The 25,721-nt window shown below is 35.8% G+C and overlaps 1 protein-coding gene across 4 annotated transcripts in view; it reads left to right on the top strand.

The window, feature by feature from the left end:
• The window catches only part of RYR2 (ryanodine receptor 2), a 793,619-nt gene that overhangs the window by 394,766 nt on the left and 373,132 nt on the right, over nt 1-25,721 (top strand). For all 4 annotated transcript variants that reach the window (XM_030936088.1, XM_030936090.1, XM_030936089.1 and 1 more), the window contains exons 13-16: nt 7,947-8,111; nt 14,377-14,498; nt 22,645-22,828; nt 24,877-25,012. In XM_030936088.1, coding sequence (XP_030791948.1) covers nt 7,947-8,111; nt 14,377-14,498; nt 22,645-22,828; nt 24,877-25,012 — 607 coding nt within the window. The remainder of the gene's footprint in view (nt 1-7,946; nt 8,112-14,376; nt 14,499-22,644; nt 22,829-24,876; nt 25,013-25,721) is intronic.

Consider the following 25,721-nt stretch of genomic DNA (forward strand, 5'->3'; position numbering starts at 1 on the left):
GTTAGTTACCACATTTGGTCATGGTCTCTGTTCTTTAAAATACATATTGGATTCACTGAAAGGTATATTTGATACATTTCCCCCCTCAGTGTCACTGGTAGGTTGAAAATTCTTGCCCTCTCTTTACATACTTCTGCCATATTTCCCATGAAGAGGAGTCCTTACATTGTAAAAGGGAAACACGTATTAAAAAATGATGTAACATATATCTTATACCTTACATCTTAGACATACATCTTCTACCATATTTCCCATGAAGCGAACTACTTACATTGTGAAAAGCAAACACTTTTAAAAAAATGATGTAACATATCTTAGACCTGAGGTATACTTTGAGTATGCAATAATAATGAGTGACTGCTGGTTGACATAATTACTGTCTTGCAAATCAAGTTTTCATTACTGATGGAAAATCAGACATTCCTAGGTCAGGTGCAAATCTCAGTTTTCATTTGGGTTTAGGAGTTTTGGTTTTGAAATTCTGAAATGAAAATCACTTCTTCTGAACCCTTGCATTTACATGAGCAGTCCCTTAACCCTAGCTGTGTAAGACTGTATTGAAAGTATAAGTACATTTGGAAGATTTTATAAATCATTAAGATCATTTTAACTTAAGATTTTAAAGGCGAGACTGGCTTTAAAATGCCATGTTGCTAGTTGACATAAGGGGCATTTCCTCAACTGTCATTGGGGTGTCTTTGACACTAATGTGAACATTCACCAGTCAATCTCAGATACAGGGTTTGATGGGAGAATCAACGATTGCTGACAACACTGTATATTAAGGAAAAAACTGAATAAAATAGGAAATTGTTTACAATGTAGCCTACTTTGTTTTCTTTTTTCTTTTTCTTTTTTTTTTCTTTGAGACGGAGTCTCGCTCTGCCGCCCAGGCTAGAGTGCTGTGGCCAGATCTCAGCTCACTGCAAGCTCCGCCTCCGGGGTTCACGCCATTCTCCTGCCTCAGCCTCCCGAGTAGCTGGGACTACAGGCGCCTGCCACCTCGCCCGGCTAGTTTTGTATTTTTTAGTAGAGACGGGGTTTCACCGTGTTAGCCAGGATGGTCTCGATCTCCTGACCTTGTGATCCGCCCGTCTCGGCCTCCCAAAGTGCTGGGATTACAGGCTTGAGCCACCGCGCCCGGCCTGTTTTCTTTTAAGGAAAATATTTTACATAATGAAGAATGCTATTTGATGAATGTAGATTTTCTTAGAAACGTTCTTCACTTTCTCTATTCCTAGAAGTTTTAACCATTGTTTTCAAGTGTGTTGAGATGTTCGTTTTAATCATAAGGCAGGTCTTGCCAATCGTATGTGTATCCAATCCCCAACCCACAAGATAACATTTTTTTAGCTTAAAATGCCACTGAAACATTTCTCTGTAGGTGATTGCCTCTGTTTTTTTGCTCCCTATGTACCATGGATAGAAGTCTTTTGCTGTGGAAATGATGGAATAGCAGTTTCAAATAAGACTGTCAATAAGATTACAAGAATTGTGGAACAAATGTCAAAAATACAATACAACTTTTTTTTTTTTTTTTTTTTTTTTTTTTTTTTTTTGAGACAGAGTCTCTCACTCAAGCAATTCCCCCACCTCAGACTCCCAGGTAGCTGGGACGACAGGCGCTGCACCATCACACCCAGCAAATTTTTGTAGTTTTAGTAGAAATGGAGTTTTGCCATGTTGCCTAGGCTGGTCTTGAACTCCTGAGCTCAAGCGATCTGCCTGCTTCGGCCTCCCAAAATGTTGGGATTACCCAGGCGTGTGCCACAATGCCAGACTAAAGCATTTTTAAGATATTTTTACTATATTATTTTTATTTGGATTTTTTAATTTTTCATTCAGAATATGTTTCAGACGTTTTAAAATGTACACTGTCACACACTGAAAATAAAGGTAGAGGTGACTAACTTATGTGTCAAACAATGTGCTAAGCATCTTTCATGCTTTATCTTATTTAATCCTAACACAACTCTATGGAGTTAAGATGCTGTTTTTTTTATCTTTATTATGCAGTTGAGGAAACTGAGGCTTAGGTAAGATATGTGGCAGAACCAAAATCAACTACATAGTAAGACTAAAACCCTCTTTAGTATGAAAATTAAAGATTTTATAAAGAACTTGTAATTTTTTTTCTTATCAAAACAGTTATACAAAGTTATCAATGGAAATGAATTTTGCATTTACTTGGGATTAAATTCAAAAGAAATTTTTTCAGTAGTCTTTTCTCAAGGGTCATTGATAACCCGATAAAATAGTGCCAATTATGGTTTTACAGAAGATAGAGAAATTCAGTTATAGTTGTATGCTGGTCCTTTTTAATGACTGTAAGCACGAGAATGAACCCATTGAAGCCTTCTGTGATTAATATATCATAATTTGATAGTTTAATTTTATTTAATATAAGTTACAAAACAGAAGTGGTTATCTCAGGAAAAAATAGATGACAGAAATACATACTAAAGCTACATTCTCGTATACAGACACATTGTGATGAATTCGAGCAATCAATCAATCAGGGTTCAGCCAGAGATGCAGAACCAGTGGAGATGTGTATATATTAAGGCATTTATTATATAGGTTTGCTGAATGAGATTGTGAGGGCTGGGTAAGTAAGCCTGCCACCTGCGGGGGCAAGTGTTCTGGCAAGGATGATTATGATCAGGCTGGAATCCTTAGGCATGGGCTGATGCTGTTGTCCACAGGTGGTCAGGAAGAGAGGACCAAGAACAGGGTAGAACCCCATGGAAACTAGCTGTTTGTAGTTTATGTGCTCACGGAAAGCCTGAACCCTTTGAAAGAGCTCACCTGGTAACATCCATCTTGGATAATCTCTCATTTGATTTACTCAAAGTCAATTGATAAGGAACCTTAATTACATCTACAAGATCCCTTGACCTTCGCCATCTAAGGTAACCTCATTGCAGGAGTGATATCCTGTTCTATTCATTGGTCCCAGCACACTCCAGGGGAGGGTATCATATGGGGTGTTAGAGGGCTGTTATGTAGGCGCTGTGACCTTAAGCTCTGTGACTGCTGCTGTGGAATCCCCCCAAAGACCCCTTCAGCATGAGAAACTTTAAAAATCCTTTCTTTCCACAAACTCACTCACCAGAGTAGCTTCTCCTGAGAAGCTGAGGGATCATGGTGATTTTTTTTTTTTTTTTTTTTTTTTTTTTTTGCATTTCTGACCTGGAAGGGCTAAGCCTGGCCTGTCAGTACCACTCATTTCTCTTACCTTGTAACATTTTTAGACTCTCTTTTCACCGTGACCAGCTATTCTGTGCTGCAGTGTGGCACCACAAAGGAGCACATACAAAAATTCTTTGGACTTTTTAATTTTTTTCTAACTTTAACTATTATTTGTCTTAAAGAGACCTGGCTATTAAAATACCAATAAAAACCACATCATCTAAGGATAAAGGCCTTTTTTCTTTAGTTACCTGACAGAGTAATTTGGATAGACATAAGGATGATTTTTAACTATGCTAGAAGAATGCCTCTGAACTGCATGCTCTGTATTATAAGAAATAATTCTATAGGACTAGTTTTAGTCTTTTGCTGAGTTTAGTTTTGTATATCTAGTATGCATATATCACTTAGTATATCTATATATATAAGGCCACAGTTCTTCAGAAATAGTTTTGGCTTCATTACGAGTCAGTTTGGTTTATCCAACTGAAAAGTATTAAGATATCACTTAATACTTTTCAGACCAATCTTTTTACATCTGGGTCTATTTTAATATTCATTTGAAAATTAGATGTTCCAAGCACTTACGAATGGGATTATTTGAATGCTCATAATGGGAGTAATTTGTCAGCACAGTTTTTATGGGAAATCTGAAGGGATTTCCAGAAATTCATCAAGGATCTGACATTTGCAGGCACTGTTCTGGTCCTGAGACTATGTGGGGTCAGGGTGGAGGGATCAGACATATGATTCCTGCTGTCAACAAGGTGAGTGATAGTCAAGTGGAAAGAAGACAATTGAGGAACAGTTTTAACAAAGTGCCAACATTTCCCTGATAGTGGAAGTACAACATGCTATGAGGGTACATGAATGAAAAGAGAAAACATACATGCAAACCTCTTAGATTGGAAAAGCAGTGTTTGCAATAATTCTAGACTGTGCTGAAAAGAGTTATTTTATCTTTGAGTATTTTTATAGCTCTTAAAGTTTCAAGATTATTCTTGCAGGATAGAAGACTGTAAAAGTTAAAAATGTACAGGTTTTAATGAATAAGATAATGCTTATAAGATAATGCTAAGATTAGGAGGATCTTGACATTTTCTTGATTAAGTGTAGGAGGTATAGGAATTAAATTTTATATAGTATTTTGAGGGAAGTTTCCATTTAATAGCAAAATACTTAAACTAGAGTGTTTTAATGGCAATCTGATCTACAGATTGGAAAATTTCTGTTGATTAACTTTTAATTTCGTTAACCCTTTTTTATACAATTCCAATCTGATGCTAAGCTGACCCAGTTATTTTTGTATTTAAATTATTCTTTTCATTTTTCGATTTCATTTATTTTTTTGATGTATAATTTAACTCTATTTATTCATTATATATGTTTTCTTTTATAGTTTTGAACATATTTTATATTTATAATAGTTGCTATAAAGTCCTTGTCTGCTAGTTGTAGGATCTGCGCCATCTTTGCATTGATTTGTATTACCTATACTCTTGTTGTTTTTGTTTTTACAAAAACTAGAGCTCACATTTTCTAGTTTCTTTATATCTGCTTATTTTTGACAGCATATTGGATATTGGAAATGATATGTAGTAGAGGCTCTGAACTTCAAGTTTTTTTCTGAAGAGTGATTTTGGTTTTGCAGGCAGTTAACCTCGTTGGATTGAAACTTCAGTTTTCTCTCTTTTACATGAGGAGTTGCTTATATTTTTACTCAAATCTTTCAGTTTCCATCTGTTGCCATTATACTGGGCTTTCCTAGAGCATACATAGTCAGCAGAATTTGGAAAAATTTTTTACAAAGGTTTTGTAGGTAACTTTGTGTCCAGGATTTAGCACATCTAATTATTCTGTTGCTTGTGAGCCCTGAAGCATATCCTCTGATACCTCAAGCCAATAAAGCAGCAGATTTCTGCTGCCAGAGTAGCAGACAGATTGAACACTGCATGCCCCAAAGCAGAAGGCAGCCACTTACCAATCACATAAGGTGCTGTTTGCCTTTTGAGAGAGATCTGCTTTTCAATTTCTTCCTGCTTTTGGCCCACGTGCCTTTAAGTCGATTCTTAAAAGTATTTTTTCCAAATTGTATAATAGTTTCTATAGGAGCATTCACTCCAGTGAATTTCTTCATCATTTTCCAAAATAGAACAACTCAGAAAAATAAAATTTAAAAGGTGATGCCAAAATTAAGGCCATTAATAGAGATATGGTACAGCTAATACAGAGTTTTAGTAAGATTATTACTTGCCTAATCTGAGCACTTTATTTCCAGTAACACAGGCTAATATTCTGTTGGATGCTTTTACTAGATGTCACATTTGTGGTACATGCTATACTTCACCTTATGGTCATTCAAAGGATCTAGATTATTTTCATCTGAATTTCTCCTAAGCCTGAGCTACAGAAAATGACAGGAGATAAAGAAGGAAAGAACATGGATGGCCTTTGATCTTTCATTCAGCAAGTGATCTCACTTATTTTTTCTGATGTAACTTCAGCGTTTTTTACCTCACTCAAGGGTTAGAGTAATTTTTAAAACAGTTATCTGCTGGGAGCGGTGGCTCATACCTGTAATCCCAGCACTTTGGGAGGCCGAGGTGGGTGGATCACCTGAGGTCAGGAGTTTAAGCCTAGCCTCACCAACATGGTGAAATCCTGTCCCTACTAAAAATACAAAAATTAGCAGGGCGTGGTGGCGGTTGCCTGTTGTCCCAGCTACTCAGGAGGCTGAGGCAGGAAAATTGCTTGAAACCAGGAGGCAGAGATTACAGTGAGCCGAGACTGCACCACTGCATTCCAGCCTGGGTGACAGAGCAAGACTCCATCTAAAAAAAAAAAAAACCAAAAAAACATAATCATCATGAAATTTCACAATTAAATCTTCTAATCCAGAGATGGATGTGAAATACATCAATAAAATACAAAGAAAGCATAATTTCACAATTAATAATTGTGTAACTTCTTAATATACAATCCATATACCTACAAATAATCTAGCCACAAACCAATTTGCTTGAAGAAAAGACCAAAAAAAAAAAAAAAAAAAAGTTAGAGGCTCACTGTTCTGTTCTGAAGAGATAATTACAGTGTTTTATTATTTTCCCAGAATTTAATTTTTCTATTGACAGGGTTGGTATAAGTAGATTAGTAGTTTATCTAGGTTGATAGAATGAAATTGGAAAGGTTTTATTGTCTGTTTTATTACAGATGCTTAGAATAGTGTTTCAAGTTATTTGCATAATGATTGAATCAACTTAATTGATAATTATATATTAGGTGACCTTTTGTGTTAAAAATTTCAACTCATTTTAATTTGAATTTTCAATTGTTTATGGAGTGTTCATAATTATTTTCTGGTCATTAATTATTAATACATTATACAAATGACATGAAAAGTCTGTTAAACATTGGGGTTGTTTTAAAATTGTTCGTTTTTGTATAGCAGACATACATTTTACTCTGACTGAATCTTCAAAACATTCGTGTAACTATAATTATAAATAAAAGTCATATGACCAAAGACATAGAAGACACGTAAAAGAAATTAACAAGGAAGGTTAGACCAAGGAAGAAAAAAGAATAAGAGACTAAAGAAAGGAGGTACCGGCCGGGCGCAGTGGCTCACGCCTGTAATCCCAGCACTTTGGGAGGCCGAGACGGGCGGATCACGAGGTCAGGAGATCGAGACCATCCTGGCTAACCTGGTGAAACCCCGTCTCTACTAAAAATACAAAAATTAGCCGGGCGAGGTGGCGGGCGCCTGTAGTCCCAGCTACTGGGAGGCTGAGGCAGGAGAATGGCGTAAACCCGGGAGGCGGAGCTTGCAGTGAGCCGAGATCCGGCCACTGTACTCCAGCCTGGGCGACAGAGCGAGACTCCATCTCAAAAAAAAAGAAAAAAAAAAAAAAAAAGGAAGTACCTTGGGCTTTTTCATTGTTGCTTTAGGGACTGTACGGGACTTTAACGCATAGTGAGTTCCTGAAGATCACAGCTATGCATGGGAGGAAAAATGGAAAGAGAGCATGTTGGAGGAGGAAGTGCTGACATAAACAGAGATGTGAAAGAAACATTTGGTTGGTGTCAGAAACTGAATTTTAGCTTTGATTAGTTCAAAATAAATAATCATTTTTATTAACAGGTTCATTAACAATCATTGCCACCATTATTATTGTCAAAATTGTCAAAAAAATTTAAAGTGTTTATCCCAAGGACACTATTCTGAAATCTGCGTGTATTATCTTATTTTTCTGTTGATCCCATGGAGAGGTACCTTATTAGCTTTATTTATGGATGCAAAAACTGAGGCTTAAAAGGTTTAATTAACTTGCTAACATCTTAGAGGTAGTGAGTTGCAGAGGCTGAACTCAAAACTAAATCTCTCTGTCCCCCAAACCTTTGCTCTTTATCACCGATAAAGAAAAAAAAAAAAAAAAAAAAAAGCCACAAAAACCCAGGAAGGTTATTTAGCTTAAATTACTAATTTTAAGATCTCTGGTTTGGAGTTGGCCATTATGCAACATAAAACTTAAAAATTTTACATTATGGCCAAAATAATGTTCTACCAATGTGAATAATTCAAGCATATGTTAGAGGTTGAACTGTTAGAATAAAATATTTGGCCATTATTTCAGGGGACTTCAGAGAGCTGAATTTTTTAAAGAACATATTTACAATAAGACGAAATTCTTTTGCTATACACTAGTATTTTTGAAATGTTTACTGACCTTTTTTCCCCCCTCTCTCCTTAGGAAAAATTGGATGTAGGGGTGAGAAAAGAAGTTGACGGCATGGGAACATCTGAAATAAAATACGGTGACTCAGTATGCTATATACAACACGTGGACACGGGACTATGGCTTACTTACCAGTCTGTGGATGTGAAATCCGTGAGAATGGGATCTATACAACGTAAGGTAAGATGATAGAAAAAAACATAATTTATAGAAGTCATTTTTTATAAATAAAGTACCCAAGCACAAGTCAAAAAGAAGTGGCTAATCTTTTCAGTCACCTGCAAAAGTTCATAATTTTGCAAGCGAAAGGGCAGATTCCACTGTAATAGACTCTTTAGCTTTGTAAGGTGAACATAGCTGGATGTTACATCACTCATATATAGGATTATGGGATGCGTTTATTTAAATATGAAGTGAAGAAATATACAGTGCTGTCTTCTGGATTTTAGTTTAGTACAGTTCACTTTGTCCTCCATGCTTTGACAAAGTCCGTTACTGACATCCCCTTGCTTACAAGAAGAGGCCCGCCTTTTGGAAGTGATAATGATGCTCTTCCTGGCCTGCGCTGTTCTCCTACTCTCTTCCTGATTTCCAGACGTTGCCTTCAATTTCCCCAGCATGTCACTTAACAACACATTCCTTGCAGTCTATCAGACTACCATGGCTTTTACACACCTGTGCCTCTGCAGACTGTTTCTTCTGTTTAGAATACCTTCAAACCTTTTTTGGCTCCGTGACTCTTATCCATCATCCAGGAATGCAATTTATTTGTCATTTTAGAAGTTCTTCCTTACTGTATCAGCTTATTAGCTACTCCCTCCTTTGAGTTCTCATATTGTTCATCTATAACTCATTACATTTTATAAACACACTCCTTGTGCTATTTTATTTAGTAGGCTACATATCTCTCTTTCTCTCTTTTTTTTTCTTTTTTTTTTTTTTCTTTTTTTTTTGAGACGGAGTCTCGGTCTGTCGCCCAGGCTGGAGTGCAGTGGCCGGATCTCAGCTCACTGCAAGCTCCGCCTCCCAGGTTTACGCCATTCTCCTGCCTCAGCCTCCGGAGTAGCTGGGACTACAGGCGCCCGCCACCTCGCCCAGCTAGGTTTTTTTGTATTTTTTAGTAGAGACGGGGTTTCACCATGTTAGCCAGGATGGTCTCGATTTCCTGACCTCGTGATCCGCCCGTCTCGGCCTCCCAAAGTGCTGGGATTACAGGCTTGAGCCACCGCGCCCGGCATATCTCTCTTTTTCTCACCACTGTCCCCCACCTCCCTGCAAATTTGCAACTCCCCTGAGGGAGTACATCATACTAGATTGTTTATGTTTTTACATGTGACATGCAGCACAGTGCACAGAACCAAATAACAACTCACATTGTTTCTGGAAACGTGAGACCTTGGAAAGGAAGGCTTTAATGATACAGACCTTTTTATTTTCAAGAGATTTATTAATCAAAATCTATACCCACATTCCAGTAACGAAATAGATCACTGTTCTTGTATCTATTTAGAGTGACCAGTGCTGATTTTAGTGAAGGTGAAATCTGATGCTGCAGGGATAGAGTTTGACTTGAGTGCATCCCGGTACAACCTTCCTTGGAGCTTGGGATAGAGATCCTCAGACAATTCTGCAAGACCTATATCAGCATTATAATAAGATGATCCCTTGTTTTTTACGTCTTTGATCTAGGCTCATACATTTCAGTGTACTTGTACGTATTCAATATTTGTGAAGCATTCCCTATTTCTTGCAACTGAAGGTGGCCGGTTTTAAAACTTTTTATTATAGATAATTTAAATTTATGCAAAATAACTAATAGTGTAATGAACCCCTGAGTCCTCACCATTCAACATTTTCAATGCTCTCTTCCTGTTGTTTCAGTTGCACCTCCAATCCTATGCTATGTCTCACTAGATTATTACTGTTACTTATTTTCAACTTTTACAGATAATATTTATACACATCGAAACGTAAACATTTAGCTGTAGAGAGTTTCTTTTTTTTTTTTTTTTTTTTTTCCTTAACACAAGAGTTTCACTCTGTCGCCTGGAGTGCAGTGGTGCGATCTCTGCTCACTGCAACCTCTGCCTCCTGGGTTCAAGCAATTCCCCTGTCTCAGCCTCCTGAGTAGCTGGAATGACAGACACCCACCGCTGGGGCCAGCTAACTTTTTTTTTTAGTGGAGATGGGGTTTCACCATATTGGCCAGGCTGGTTTCAAACTCCTGACCTCAGGTGATCCACCCGCCTCAGCCTCCCAAAGTGCTGGGATTACAGGAGTGAGCCACTGAGCTCAGCAGCTGTAGAGTTTAACCCACAAGCTTATCTCCATGTGGAACAAATCTAATTCCAAGAAGTTTCCCAGCATTCCTTTCTAGTTTATTCCTGCTCCCTTTCCCCCAGGGACAACTACTCCGCGATTTTTTTTTTTTTTTTTTTTTTTTTTTTGGCAGTCTCGCTCTGTGGCCAGGCTGGAGTGCAGTGGCACCATCTCGGCTCACTGCAGCCTCTGCCTCCCGGGTTCAAGCGATTCTCCTGCCTCAGACTCCCAAGTAGCTGGGACTACAGGCGCCCACCACCACGCCCGGCTAATTTTTTGTATTTTTAGTAGAGAAGGGGTTTCACTGTGTTAGCCAGGATGGTCTCGATCTCCTGACCTCGTGATCCGCCTGCCTCAGCCTCCCAAAGTGCTGGGATTACAGGCGTGAGCCGCCGCGCCCGGCTGCTCTTGTGATCTTTCTCTTTCATGGAAATGATCTTATGATCACTTTTCTGTTTTAGTAGATGTTGGAGTTTTTATAAATCAAATTCTATAGCATGCCCTCTTTTGTATATGCCTCCCTTTGCTCAGCAAAAGGTCTGTAACATTTATCCATATTGTTCCATGTTTGAGTCCAAATTGCTTAAGCTACTTTTTGAGGTCCCCAGAAACCAACAAGCCAGAAATTAAACACAATCTAAGGAGGGGGCGGGAGTCAGAAAGGAAAGGAAGAGTTAAAGATATGTAATTGCGACTTATTCTGTCTTCATTACTAAACTCTGAGATTGGAACTAAGTCTTTGATTTATGTATTTTCACTATCTAGCAGAGTGCTGGAACCAGAGTAGGTGCTCAATAAATGTTTCTTGAATGAAAACATGTATTTTCAAAGATGTGGAGTTATAATTGAGTTGGTGAGATTGCCCATGCACCTGCTAACTTGGTCTTCAACTGCATTAGCGTTACAGAATTATGAGCCAGTGTGAGCTGGGTTAGCATTCTCAAGGTGAACAGCTAATGTTGTTGAAATGGTGACAGAAGAGGTTGATTTGGCTTTAAAGCAAATTTTTCTTTTGATAATGATGTTTGGTCATGGTTCTTCTGCTAGATTTAGCAGATGTTATCTTTTTTCTTTTAATATTTTACTTATAAAAATTTCAAATATGAAAAAAGTTAAAAGACTAAACCAATGAACATCCACATACTCTTGAATTAGAGTCAACAATTATTATAGTTAGCCAGATTTGCGTTCGTTTCCTGCTTTCTTTTCTCTCTCTCTCTGTGTATGCATTCACACATCCACAGTACTGTTACATATCATTATGGTAGTTCTATTACATCATTGACTATCCTGTTTGTATTCACATTTATTCTTTTGTCCCAATAATATATTTTCTAGTTGATTAAAATCAGGATGCAATCAAAATTCATGCACTTATTTATTTTTATGCCTTTCAGTCTCTTTTATCTAGAACAGATTCTCAGCTTATTTTTTTCCTGTGCCATCGAGTTTTTTAAAAATCCATGCCAATTATAGAATACCTCATGTTCTAGATATGTCTGACTTTTTTTCCCCATTGCCTATGCTCTTGGTAATTCCCATGAACTCGAAGCTAGGTATAAGGCTGTGCTGTCCAAATCAGTAACTGCTAGACACATATGGCAATTTCGTATTTGTATATAACTACAACTAGGTGAACACCATTTTTAGTTTTGTTTAATTTTAATTAAATGTTTAAAACATACACTTAAATTATTGGAAAACTTTTATGTATGTTTGGAACAAGTTGGGTATGTGAATCTACTTTTCCAACCATGTCTTTGGTTCCTGTTTTCGTGCTGTTTTAGTCTGCTGGTTTCTTTCTCAGGAACACGGCTGTCTTTCCTCTCAGTGTTCTCCCTGACCTTTTCTCTACACTTCGCTGCTCAAATGTGTCTTCCAAAGTCCTCATTTTTTCTTTGGTGCTGTTTTGTTCGTAAGCCCTTTCTGTGCCTTTAAAATTTTAGTTTCCTTGCTTTTTTTTTTTTTTCTTGTCCTTATCTCACCCAGCTCACCTTTTTATCTCAGCTTGCTGTTCTTTCGTCTGGTCTGCTGGTTTATTATCCCAGCATATTTTCCCATTGTGAATTTCCACTGCTATTTTATCGAAGTTGTAACTTGCATCCTGAGGACAGTTGAAATTGTTTTTGTGTTTAAGTAGCCTCCTGCTATTTCAGTTTTACTTAGCTTTTTAAAAATAGCAGTGATTACTGAATTTTATTAATAAAGAAGATAAAAATCGTATGTTGTGTCTTTTAACTTGTTGATAAAATAAGTTACCAGACCTACAATTATTAAAGAGTTCTTAAATTCACTGAGTAAACCCTCTTTGACCATAGTGTATGATTCTTTTGAAATTCTACTAGATTTAATTAGTTAATATTTTATTCAGAATTATTACATGTATATTTATGGGGGAAGTTAATTTCTCTTTATGGACACTGAATTTGGAATTTCATACAGTTTTTGTGTTTATTAATTTTTATGTGTCACTAAACACCATTCTACTCTGGTCTTTTTTTCAACCATTTAAAAGTGTATACACCATTCTTAGCTTATGGGCTATACAGAAACAGGTGATATGCTGTAGTTTCCCAATCTTTGGCCTAGACTAGTCTGCCATGAAAGGTAGCTGTTTTTTGAAGCTTTATCACAGCTCACCTGTGAAACCATCTGGTCCTACTTCTTTTAAATATTGGATCTTAAATTATCTTTTTCCTTTTGATTAGTCTTATTTTGTAAGAATCTATTCTGTTGCCCTGGAACACCCAGTTTTGTTTATTGGTTCTATTTGGTTGATTTTTGGTTTTGCTATGGAGTTGCACACAGTATTGTATTATAATTTCCCATTCTCTGTGTTCTTGCTTTCTGTTTTATCTTTAGCCTGGTTTGTGAGAGTTTCGTTTTATTTATCATCGCAAAGAATCAAACTTTGAGTTTATTCATCTTTTCTAGTACTTTATTTGACTTCTAGTTTATTAATTTCACTTAATCTTCATTAGTTCTACTTTTCAACTTTCTTTGCTGTTCTTTTTTTAGGATATGAAAATGAGTAAAATTCTTTCATTTTAGTCATTTTTTTCTGTATTAATGAGGGCACTTAAGGCTATGATATTGCCTTTGAATATAGATATATCTGTGTCTCACTGATTTTTTATATAAGGAGTTTCCTCTTAACATTGCTTTCTAGATAATTTATAGTTGTAGTTCCTAAATTTTGCTCAGTACACCTGGGTAGGTGTATTAAATTATCTTGCTATAAATGTTGCATGAAGATAAGCACAGATGGGAACAAATGGTTCTACTTATATATAGTACACAACTGATCTGTGCTGTCAAAAGTCTGCAAGGTGGTGAACCTTGTGAAGGATAGGGATAGGAAGGGAGTACTGAGGAGGATTTTCAGATACCATAATGTTTTCTTTCTTGAGCTGGGTGTTGGTCATGTAGGAATGTTCACTTGTAAAAGTCATGGAACTGTTTTCTTAAGAGTTTTGCATTTCTCTTTTCTAACATTATAGTTTCATAGAAAGTTCAAAAGCAAACAAAACAGCTATCAAAAGAAAAGAAATATATGTATACATCTTTATCATTTAGATGATTTAAAAGCATTGTTCAGTGCTTATTATTGACTAGTCTGTATTCAGAACTACTGTATGACTGGTGTGCCAATGCAAGGTTACCTTTGCTGCTTTGTACCAAGTTTGCTTAGGCTGAGGATCAGTTATTCAATGTAGATATGTGAAAAGGCTCTGCTATTTATTTTAATTGACTCAGTGCATTTTTTGAGTAGTTCTTTAAAATGATAACTGAGCTGCGCATGGTGATGGGGACTTGTAATTCTAGCTATTCAGGAGGTAGAGGGAGAAGGATCACTGAAGCCCAGGAGTTCAAGACCAGCCTGGGCAACATAGCAAGACCCCATCTCCAAAAAATAAAACAATAACTAAATGAATAAATGGAATGGCTAGTTTGTATAGGGAGCTGTGCATATTATTTTATCTGAACATAACAGCTTCATAGTCCCCTGTACTTGCCTTTTGATTCTATCTATTGTTATGGCTCAGCTGTTTGAGTACACATCTCCCTAACTCTAGTTTGGAAAAGAGATGTTGGGAGTAATGGCCTTATTTTTGCTTTCTTACAGGCTATTATGCACCATGAAGGCCACATGGATGATGGCATAAGTTTATCGAGATCCCAGCATGAAGAATCACGCACAGCACGAGTTATCCGGAGCACAGTCTTCCTTTTCAATAGATTTATAAGGTACTTTTTCTTTTGTAGGTGTAGTTGTTTGATACTTGATTTTCATTTCTTTATTGGATATGCAAATAGGCAATTTAAAAGTATGCTATGATGGTAAGAAATCTCATACTGTTTGGTAAGTCAGCAGAAACATTAGGAAGTGTTAATTAGATGATTTAATGTCTTTCTTTTAAATAAACTTTTAAAAAGAATGTGGTTTTGGAAATTAGATGTGTAATTTGTAATTGATAGGTATAGATTAGGATTATTTAATGACTACTCTTCCTTGTACTGGACCTATTTAGTTCCTTTTTCTTTTCTTTTTCTTTCTTTCTTTCTTTTTTTTTTTTTTTTTTTTTTTTTTTTTTGAGACAGAATCTCTCACTGTCACCCAGGCTGGAGTGCAGTGGCACGATCTCGGCTCACTGCAACCTCTGCCTCCTGGGTTCAAGCGATTCTCCTGCCTCAGCCTCCCGAGTAACTAGGATTACAGGTGCTCACCGCCACACCTGGTGTGTTTTTTGTATTTTTAGTAGAGATGGGGTTTCACTATGTTGGCCAGGATGGACTCGATCTCTTGACCTCATGGTCTACTCACCTCAGCCTCCCAAAGTGCTGGGATTACAGGCGTGAGCCACCATGCCCGGCCTAGTTCATTTTTCAATGAGGACAGTGAAGCCTAGATATATGCTGAGTTTTGATATGTATTTTTTAAAAGTAATTCTCATAAGAACTGCTTTTCCACCTAATAATTGCAATAATTGCTTATCTGCAGACTAAATTAAACTTGTGACCAACATGTTTTCTGGTAACATTATACCAACATATGCTCTGACTTGTAAGGGATTTCATTTGTCTCTTTAAACTTTGTTAATCTGATGGGGGAAACTTCTTGTTGACCATCTTTCTTCATTTCTTTTTTCTTTTGTGTTTATTCCTATTATTTGTTAATATTTCTGTTAAGTTGTTCTGAACTTCTGTTATGTTTAGAGATACTCATTTCCTGTTATGGTAAATTGCAAACCTTTTCACCAGTTTATTGATTTGGAAAAGAATTTGAAAGGATTTTTGTAGTAGTTGAGTCGGTAAATTATTTTTTTGACTTTACAGCATAAAACAAATCTCCCCTACTCAAGATTGTATTATTTTCTACTTCTTTTATAAGCCATCCCTTTTATAAACCACACACACTGTGTATATATGTGCGCGTGCCGTATGTAACCAAAAAATGTGCACAGCATTTGGCCACACATCCTGAGTGTTTAGTCCATTTCTCTGCCTCATCTCAACTCCAAGCCTCGTCAGATGGAGTAAAGCTTAAATCGAATGGGGTACGCACCACATTTTTGTATTTTTTATTACTTGTATTACTTTTCAGTATTATATATTCTTGTAGTTTAATATAGTATTTATTTCTTATAATAAAAATTTATTACATTTTAATGAAGTATAAAATTAGTCAAGAAGTTCTATTTGGAAATTATAACTTATTTTGGAAACAAACTTAGCCTTTTCGTATCTTGTTCTTCCCACTAGTTTTTCTTTACTAGAGCTGATCAATCCTATGATGGGGATTGAGCAAATTAATCATAAATCTTTGAAACTGTCAATTTTATATTTAGTCAGCACTGACTTCTTCAAATTTGAGGGACTTTTTTTTTTTTTTATTCAATTTGACTGCTGTAGAGTATTCAGTGGCACCACAGAGATTCCATTTGGTAAGTTAATTTAATACTAGACTGAAAACTGGTTATTTGTGTTGAAAACTATTTTGTGGGAAAGCTACTATCTCAGTGTTACAGACATTATATAGTGATAGTATACCATAAGTGACTTTTTTTTATGCTGGCTGAAATACCAAAATTCATCTTAAATGTGATTTACTTTAGCCCATCTGCTCTTTGGCAGAGTAATTTTAAATTTTAACAATTACTTTTCTGATTAGATAGAGTACCAAGTATGAGAAATTTGGATTCTGTGATAAAAAAAAAATGTTGAATTATACACTTGCTGCTTTATTAAATCTTGAAAATGATTTTCTGTCTGGGCTATTTGAGTGAAATTCATTTGTTATAACTATCATGATAAAATAGGATGGTTACATTAACCCCTATTAACTATGAAAAGATTTTCTGATTCCCAGTCTGATTTTTTCTATTTTCTTTCTTCTTGCCTTGCTCTCTTTTTTCTAACTTTGTAAGATGAATGCTGATACCATTGAGACCTTTGTTGACAAAAGCATTTAGTGTTACACTTTTCTGTTTTTACTGGCACCTCACATGTTTTGATTTTCCTTTCTTTTTTTCTGTCTTTTCTGTCTTTTCTGTCTTCCTCTCTCTCCTCCACTTCCCTTTCCTTCCTCCCTTCCTCCCTGCCTTCGTTCCTTCCTCCCATCCCCTCCCCTTCCTTTCCTTCCTTTGCCCTGCCCCTCCCTTCCTTCCTTCCTTCCTTCCTTCCTTCCTTCCTTCCTTCCTTCCTTCCTTCCTTCCTTCCTTCCTTCCTTCCTTCCTTCCTTCCTTCTTTCCTTCCTTCTTTCCTTCCTTCCTTCCTTCCTTCCTCTTTCTCTTTCTCTTTTCCTTCCTTCCTTCTTTCCTTCCTTCTTTCCTTCCTTCTCTCCTTTCTCTTCTTTCTTTTCTCTTTCTCTTTTTCTTTTTCTTCTTTCCCCTCCCCTCTCACCATTCTTCTCTTTATTCTCATTCTGTTGCTCAGGCTGGAGTGCAATGGTCCTATCTCTGCTCACTGCAACCTGCCTCCCAGGTTTAAGCAATTCTACTGCCTCAGCTTCCCAAGTAGCTAGGATTACAGGCATGCACCACCACTCCTGGCTATTTTTTTTTATTTTTAGTAGAGACATAGTTTCACCATGTTGCCCAGGCTGGTCTCTAACACCTGACCTCAAGTGATCCACCCACCTCGGCCTCACAAAGTGCTGGGATTGCAGGCGTGAGCCATCACACCCAGCATGGATATGTTTTCTTTCAGTTTCCCCCTTGATGTCTTCTTTGAACAATAGATTTTTTCAGCTTCCAAATAATCAGAAATTTCCTGAATATTTTTCTGTTACTAATTTCTAATTAATGCCATTATGGTCAGAGAATATATTTTGTGAGATTGATTGGTTTTAAGTTTATTAAGACTTGTTTTATGGCTTAGAATAAACTTTATTTTGGTAAATGTTTCATGTTAACTTGAAAAGAATGTGCATTCTCCTCTTGTTGGGTAGAGCGTTCAAAAGTGTCAATTTAGTATTACTTATATCTTCAATTTCCTTATGTTTTTCAGTCTCTTTTTTCTGTTAATTACTGAGAGAAAGGTATTGCAAAGTGACTGTAATTGTGGATGTTTCTGTTTCTCCTTGCTGTTTGTCACCTTTTCTTTGTGCATTTTGAAGCTCTGTTATTAACTGCATACATGTTTAGGATTTTGTTCTTTTGATGAACTGACCCCTTTATCATTATGAAATTACCTTCCTTAACTCTGGTAATATTCTTTGCTATGACATGTACTTTGTATAATATGAACATAGCCACTCTAGTTTCCCCCCACTTTAGTATTAGCATCCTATAACTTTTAACCTGTTTGTATCTTTATATTTAAAGTGCCTTTCTTTTAAGCAATAGGCAGTTGGGTCTTGCTTTTTTATCCCATTTGATAATCCCTGTTTTTAAATTGTATTGTTTAATTCATTTACATTAATATGATTATTGATGTAGTAGGCTTAAGTCTAGTAGGCTTAAGTCTATCTTCTTCCTATTTGTTTTATATTCGTCCCACCTAGTAGTAGGATAAAAAAGAGATACACACACACACACCACCATCACCACCACCATCACCACTACCATCACTACCCTTACACGGGAGAATGAGAGCATATGGGTTACAAAAAATAAGCCACACAAGAAAAACACTTTGTCATTGTCCCATTTCCCCCTTCTTTTGGATTAGTTGAGTATTTTCTATTATTTCATCTTACCTCCTTTTTATTGGTTTATTAGCTGTAATACTTTATTTGTATTTTAGTGGTTACTTATGGTTTATAGTATATATCTTTAATTTGTCACAGTCTACCTTTAAGTGATATTTTGTCACTCTATGAATAGTGTAAGAACATTATAATATTATAATTCCTTCCCAGTTTTCGCAGTTTGTCATACATTTTACATTTATAGATGTTATTAATTCCACACTATATTTTTATTTAAACAGTCAATTAGTTTTTAAAGAGTTTTAAATAACAAAAACATCTATATTTGCACATATAGTTATCATTTCTAGTGCTCTTTTTGTGTGTGTGTGGATCTGTATTTCCTTCAGGTATTGTTTTCTTCTGCCTGAAGGGTTTTTTTTTTTTTTTGGAGACAGAGTCTCTGTCACCCAGGCTGGAGTGCAGTGGCACAATCTCGGCTCACTGCAACCTCCACCTCCCTGGTTCAAGCGATTTTCCTGCCTCAGCCTCCCAAGTAGCTGGGACTACAGGCGCCCGCCACCTCGCCCGGCTAATTTTTTAAATTTTTTTAGTAGAGACGGGGTTTCACCGTGTTAGCCAGGATGGTCTCGATCTCCTGACCTCGTGATCCGCCCGTCTCGGCCTCCCAAAGTGCTGGGATTACAGGCTTGAGCCACCGCGCCTGGCCTCCTTGTTTCTTTTCTATATTTACCCTTTAGTTATATTATTTAACTTCAGTAATCATGTTTATATTGCATATATTTATATTGCATATATATGTTTATATTGCACATATATATCCAGTAATCTTGTTTATATTGCATATATATATATATATTTACTTTTTTACTTTACAAGTTTTACTTAAATGCACATGAGTATTACCTATTATAAGTCCCAAATTTAGGCTGGGCACAGTGGTGACTCACACCTATAATCCTAGCACTTTGGGAGGCCAAGGTGGGTGGAGCACTTGAGGCCAGGAGTTTATCAACAGAGAGTAAACTATGTTGTACTCTACATTCTATACAACAGAATGCTACTCAACCAGTAAAATGATAAGACTTACAAAGTAGCAAATTGGGCTGAGTGTGGTGGCTCACACCTGTAATCGCAGCACTTTGGGAGGCTGAGGCTGGCATGTCACTTGAGGTCAGGAATTTGAAAGCAGCCTGGCCAACAGGGACGAAACCCCATCTTTACCAAAAATACGAAAATTAGCTGGATGTGGTGGGCATGCACCTGTAATCCCAGCTATTCTGGAGGCTGAGGCTTGAGAATTGCTTAAACCCTGAATCCAGGAGGCAGAGGTTGCAGTGAGCCAAGATCGTGCCACTGCACTCCAGCCTGGGTGACAGGGTGAAACTCTGTCTAAAAAAAAAACAATTAGAAGTCCTGAATTTATGTGATTTTTTAATATGTTCAGAAGTTTTGCAAAGTTTTACATGATTACTGAGCATTTTAAAGAGCATATGCTTTTAAATAAAAATTTATTCGTTTTATCACATTCGTGAAAGTACTAAATCTTTAAAGTCTCAGTATTTTTACAATATTTTTACCCAAGTATTTTTCAGGGTTATTTTTTACTATTAATTTTATTAATGCCAATTTACTTAATTTGTATTAAGAGGCTAATTTTAAAATTTTTACCTTTTAGAAAGAAAGTCAATATTATTTAATCATTTGTGTTTTTCTTATGTGGTTTATATTCTGAGACCCTTCTATTCTGTCTTTTGTGGTGGTGGTAGTACTGAGTGTGTGTGTGTGTATGGTGTGTGTGTGTGTGTGTTTGTGTTGTCTGCAGGGGAGGGGGCTCTATTATTTTGGCCTTGGGTGGGGAATATATATATATATGTATATAGAATATACATATGTATATAGAATATATGTATATGGAATATATATGTATATAGAATATATATGTGTATAAAATATATATAAAATATATGAAATGTGTGTGTATATTTCTAATAGTAATACTATGAGCATTTAAGTAATACATAATGTGTGTGTATACATGGAAGTGTATAAACATATATTATATGTAATTATACATTATAATGGATATATAGTATATTGTAATGTATAGTATATTATATGTTATATATACTATTCTATATGATAGTATATATAATTAATAGTATATATTAGTATATGTATTATATACTATACTACCTAATAGTATAATTAACAATAGTATATACTATACGATATATAGTATATATTATACATTATATAATGTAGTATATGCTATACACTATAGAGTATATTACACATTAATAATATGCTATATCAGCATATACTATTAGTATATACTAATAGTATATACTATATATAATGTATAACAAATATATACAATGAATATATATAACATATCATATATTTTATATATACTATATATGTTTTCATTTTTCTTCTGGATATATTCATAAACATATTCTTGAAGTAAATGAGAGAGGGGAGGAGCCTGTATTTGTTAGGTAATAATCTAATTTAATCTTTAAATTACGAAATGTAGCCATAGGGTTAATAGCTTTCATTTTTACTCTGGCAGAGTGTGATTCTACTACTTTTGGATTTCTGGATGATTTTTTTTTCCCTGATTATATGTTTTGTTCTTGATAAATTCAGATGATATTCATCTCTTTATTAGACAAAAGCCCTAAAACATAACATAATTCATAATTTTAGAAGTTTGGACAACATTTCTTCTGACAAGAGACTTCTCTTACAAAGTAATTGAATAGTTACGTTCCTTATGGTAGATATGTTTATTTCAATATAATAACCTAAAGACCAACATTTACTGTTGTTTTCACTTAAATTTGAAAATGTGGATACTGAATCATTTTTGAATTGTATTCACTTATTAAGAGTTGAGTTTGAATTCATTATACATTTATTTATGTTTAATTGGAGTTAATGGGGTAAAATGTTTAGAAAAATACTTCATTACATGTGACATTTTCTTGTTAAAGGGGAAAAATAATTTTCTACTGAAGAGTCACTCTTGCTTTTTGGGTACAGAAAAACTTATAGAGGTGATAAAACTTGGGGGTGGATGAATTCTACCCCCAAGATCAGTTGATATAACTGATATAGAACTTCAGGCAAAAACTTTAAAATAGTTGTACAATATTACTATTTCTACTGTTTGATAAGGCCGAAATCAAATATTCCAAAATCATTAGCAATCTTTGTGGAAGTGATGACACATTTTAAATAATGTTTTAAAACTATAAAGTTCAAAGCTAATTCTCATTAATGAATATTTTATTGTTTTATAATGTAAGTTCCAACATAGTCAGAAAATTAGAAACATTTGCTTGGGATAAAATGTTACCATACAGTTTTGCTGACACAGAGAGCAGGAATGGAAGTGTAATATTTCTATGCATTAACAACTTGTCATGGCTATAGAATATTATGGTATCAACTACAGTAGAGGTACTGTCCCATTCTTTTATTGTATGCATTGTGCTTTTTAAAACCATTTTATTTCGAAATACTTTTGATTTGTAGATATCATGTTTTAAAGTTCTTTTCAGATACATTCAAAGCTATGAGTTTAAAAACTGAGAATCTCAGTAAGCTCAACAAATTAACACATTTACATGCCAGTAATGTACCTTTCTTCCCAGGTTAGAAAATACTTCATGATGTTTTTGTTAATATAATTTTTAAATGCATTTCTTTCAGATAATAGAAAAGCATTTTAATATATATTTACTGATTAATAAGCAAATTTTCTAAATTAACATCATTAGAATATATTTTTGAACTCACAGAAATTAAACAGAATGGCAAGCTTGGCTCCATGAAAACTTAGGCATTCCTTTTCGAAAACAAACCACAAGGAAATGTCAGAATTATGAATCTGGGAAGATGCAGCCTGAGTGCTTAAAGTGTGTAGCTTTCCAGTGAAAATCAACTGGTTTCTGAACATTTCAACTATTGGTTTTGTAGGCACTGTTCCTGTGGCCTATAAGGTTATTCTCTAGATGACTGGCCGTGGATACTGGTTTTTATAACATAACATTACACAGTTTCTGACTTGAATTAGCATTCCTTATTGCTGCTTGAGGAGCAGGAGGACCTTTCTTACATGTCCCTTTTACAGTGGCATAGGGAGAGAGATTAATCTCTGAAATCATCCATAAATGGAAAAATGATACAGTTGTGAATCACTGACAATAGAGAAATGTTTATGGTTTATTTTAGGGGCCTTGATGCTCTCAGCAAGAAAGCGAAGGCTTCCACCGTCGATTTGCCTATAGAATCCGTAAGTCTAAGTCTGCAGGATCTCATTGGCTACTTTCACCCCCCCGATGAGCATTTAGAACATGAAGACAAACAGAACAGACTACGAGCCCTGAAGAATCGGCAAAATCTCTTCCAGGAAGAGGTGCGTTTCTATCAACACTCATTTCTCTTCTGTTGTTCTCTTGTAAAAACAGCTTCTTGGTTGGGAAAATTCTCCATCTATTTGACCATCTTTGCATTTTGCAATATAGAGGAGAAAGTATACTACTGAACAGGAGCAACAGGCCTTAGAGAAATCTAGACATGGTTTTTATTTATTTATACTATCCATGAATATTAATTTAAAAACATGAATCTTTTCATTCTCCTGGCAAGAGACATTTACTCTCTGCTCAGCGCTCACCCTGGTCTTTTGCAAGTTCTCTTCATGTGGGTTATATCAATTAAGAATCTTAAAGTGTCTATAAGAATACAGGCTTTAGAAAGCATCAGGGTTTTCAAACTATTCAGCAGGTTCTTCGGTGCTCCTTGGAAATGGCCCGGGATGTATAGGAAGCGTTGTGTTGGGGATGGAAGCTGTTAAGAGAGGGCTACCGGAGTAGGCTGAGCTCCAGGGGCCCTACTTGGACAGAGCAACCCTACCCTTCCCCTTTGCCTTGATTACATTTCCATGTATGATTGTCTTACACCAAAAGTTTCACTGCTAAAAAGAACTCAAGTGTCATATTTTATAAACAATAAAAGAAGGACCAAATGATATATCTAATGTTCTAATATAGTCAGAAGCTTCAGTGGAGACTACCAGGGTTGATGGGATAAATCAGGCTAGTTCAGCTGGATTCCCATTCTTTTCAATGTATCTTGTATGGAGAATAATGATTTTTTTCTGAATAAATACTTAGCTTTGTAAAAGTAACAAATCAGATGGTTCATTGAGTACACATGGACACAAAGAGGGGAACAATAAACAGTACACATGGACGCAAAGAGGGGAACAATAAATACCAGGGCCTACTTGAGGGAGGAGAGTGGGAGGAGGGCAAGGGTCGAGAAACTATGTATCAGGTACTGTGCTCATTACCTGGGTGATGAAATCGTTTATAGCATCAAACCCATGACACACAATGTACCCACGTAACAAACCTGCACATGTAACCTCCAAAGCCTAAAATAAAAGTTGTGACAGAGAGAAATAAAACTAAAAAACAAAATCAAAAAGTGTTATTACTAGGTTCTCATAATCCCTGTCTACTTTTAAAGCTGTTTTCTAATATCTCATCAGAAACTCTTGAAACTGACATAACTTTTTGAGGACATTCCCACTGGGTATTCAAAAGAAATGACCTATCTGGAGACCTCAATGGCACGAAAGCAAAAAAGTATCAACATAAACCAATAATAACATGGACAAGTTTATTGGGAGTTTTCACATATGCCAAATTGTTAGACTCTTTTACAATGCTGCATTTATTTAATATCTGGAAGAAGAAAAATTAAATATTGCGTTATAAAAATTAAAATATTCATTTAGTTTTTTTCCCAACTTCTCATATAAGACAATCTGGATGGTGACTTGGAAATGTACTTAGGTCCATGGTATCTCTTAAATTCTGTGTGAAATAAGTTAGTTGGATTAGATAGTGGGTTATAGCTCTTTATGTGGTTTGCCACACTTTTTACAACCTTGATCTACCAATAATAATAAAAATAAAGCATAATTTCAATCTCAGGCTGTATCTTACAAAGTTCATGATAATGCAAAAATGCATTATAGCATTTTTGATTTGCTTTAAAAATACCTTTTCATGAGCTTTACCTGATTTACTATATCTTTAATTTAATAATAATAATAATAATAATAATAGTAATAATAATAATGCCTATCTAAGAATAAGGATCTGCTCTTACGGTCACTTAACAATAGAATGCCGTAAGTATGAAGTACATATTTGTAGGTTGTTCTTCCACTGTTTGATGATGACATTCAGAATTTAAAATTCACTTGAATTATCTGAAGAACATTTCATTTCACATGCAAATGTGTGTCTTCCTGTCCTTTGAATGATCACAATTTTCTTTATGATTAGTAGGTGAACCTTCAGCCAAACTTCTATTTTAAAATCAGCTTAGCATTTTTAGTCTATAAGCAGAATGACAGTTTTAGATGTCTTTTTTTTTTTAACCTTCCAGGGAATGATCAACCTCGTGCTCGAGTGCATAGACCGATTGCACGTCTACAGCAGTGCAGCACACTTTGCTGATGTTGCTGGGCGAGAAGCAGGGGAATCTTGGAAATCCATTCTGAATTCTCTGTATGAGTTGCTGGGTAAGAAGCATGATTGGGTTCATGACAATGAAGTTATGTCTATTTAAAATGTCCATAAATGGGCTACGTGTGGTGGCTCATGCCTGTAATTCCAACAATTTGGGAGGCTGAGGTGGGAGGATTGTTTGGGGCCAGGAGTTTCAGACAAGCCTGGACAACATAGCAAGACCCCATCTCTACAAAAAATAAAATTAAAAAAAAAAACAAAAAATAATCACATAATAGCTACAACAATTTTATAACATGCTTCCTAATTGAGACTTAAATTTTAATTTAGTGGGCTAAATCAAATGGTGCTTAGTATTAAAATCCATCTCTGAGTGAGAAAGGTAGCTAGAGAAGTAGATTTGCCTTTGGTTAAAGGAGGTGAAAGTCATTCAGGGTGCAGTCTTTGCAGATAAGGGGCCTTTATATGGATATGTATTAAAAATTTCCTTTTTGATTTTGGAGTTAGTTCCACAAGGGTCCCTCTGAATTCCTTCCATTCCCATCTTATCAGTGATCTGCTCCAGTCTTCTCTCTATTCTATATAAGATCTCCATTTGGCAACTTCTAAGTACGCCTGACATTGATTAAATGACAGTTGCTGTGGTTTGCTCTGCATTCCTGTGGGCTCTCTGCAAACACAAGTCCTCATCATTTTTGACCTCCTGTAGCTTCTACTTGTCTCTTGTCAAAAACTAAAGGGTCTGAGATTTTTACCCTATTT

The sequence above is a fragment of the Rhinopithecus roxellana genome, chromosome 8, assembly GCF_007565055.1.
Source record: "Rhinopithecus roxellana isolate Shanxi Qingling chromosome 8, ASM756505v1, whole genome shotgun sequence".
Lineage (NCBI taxonomy): Eukaryota > Metazoa > Chordata > Mammalia > Primates > Cercopithecidae > Rhinopithecus > Rhinopithecus roxellana.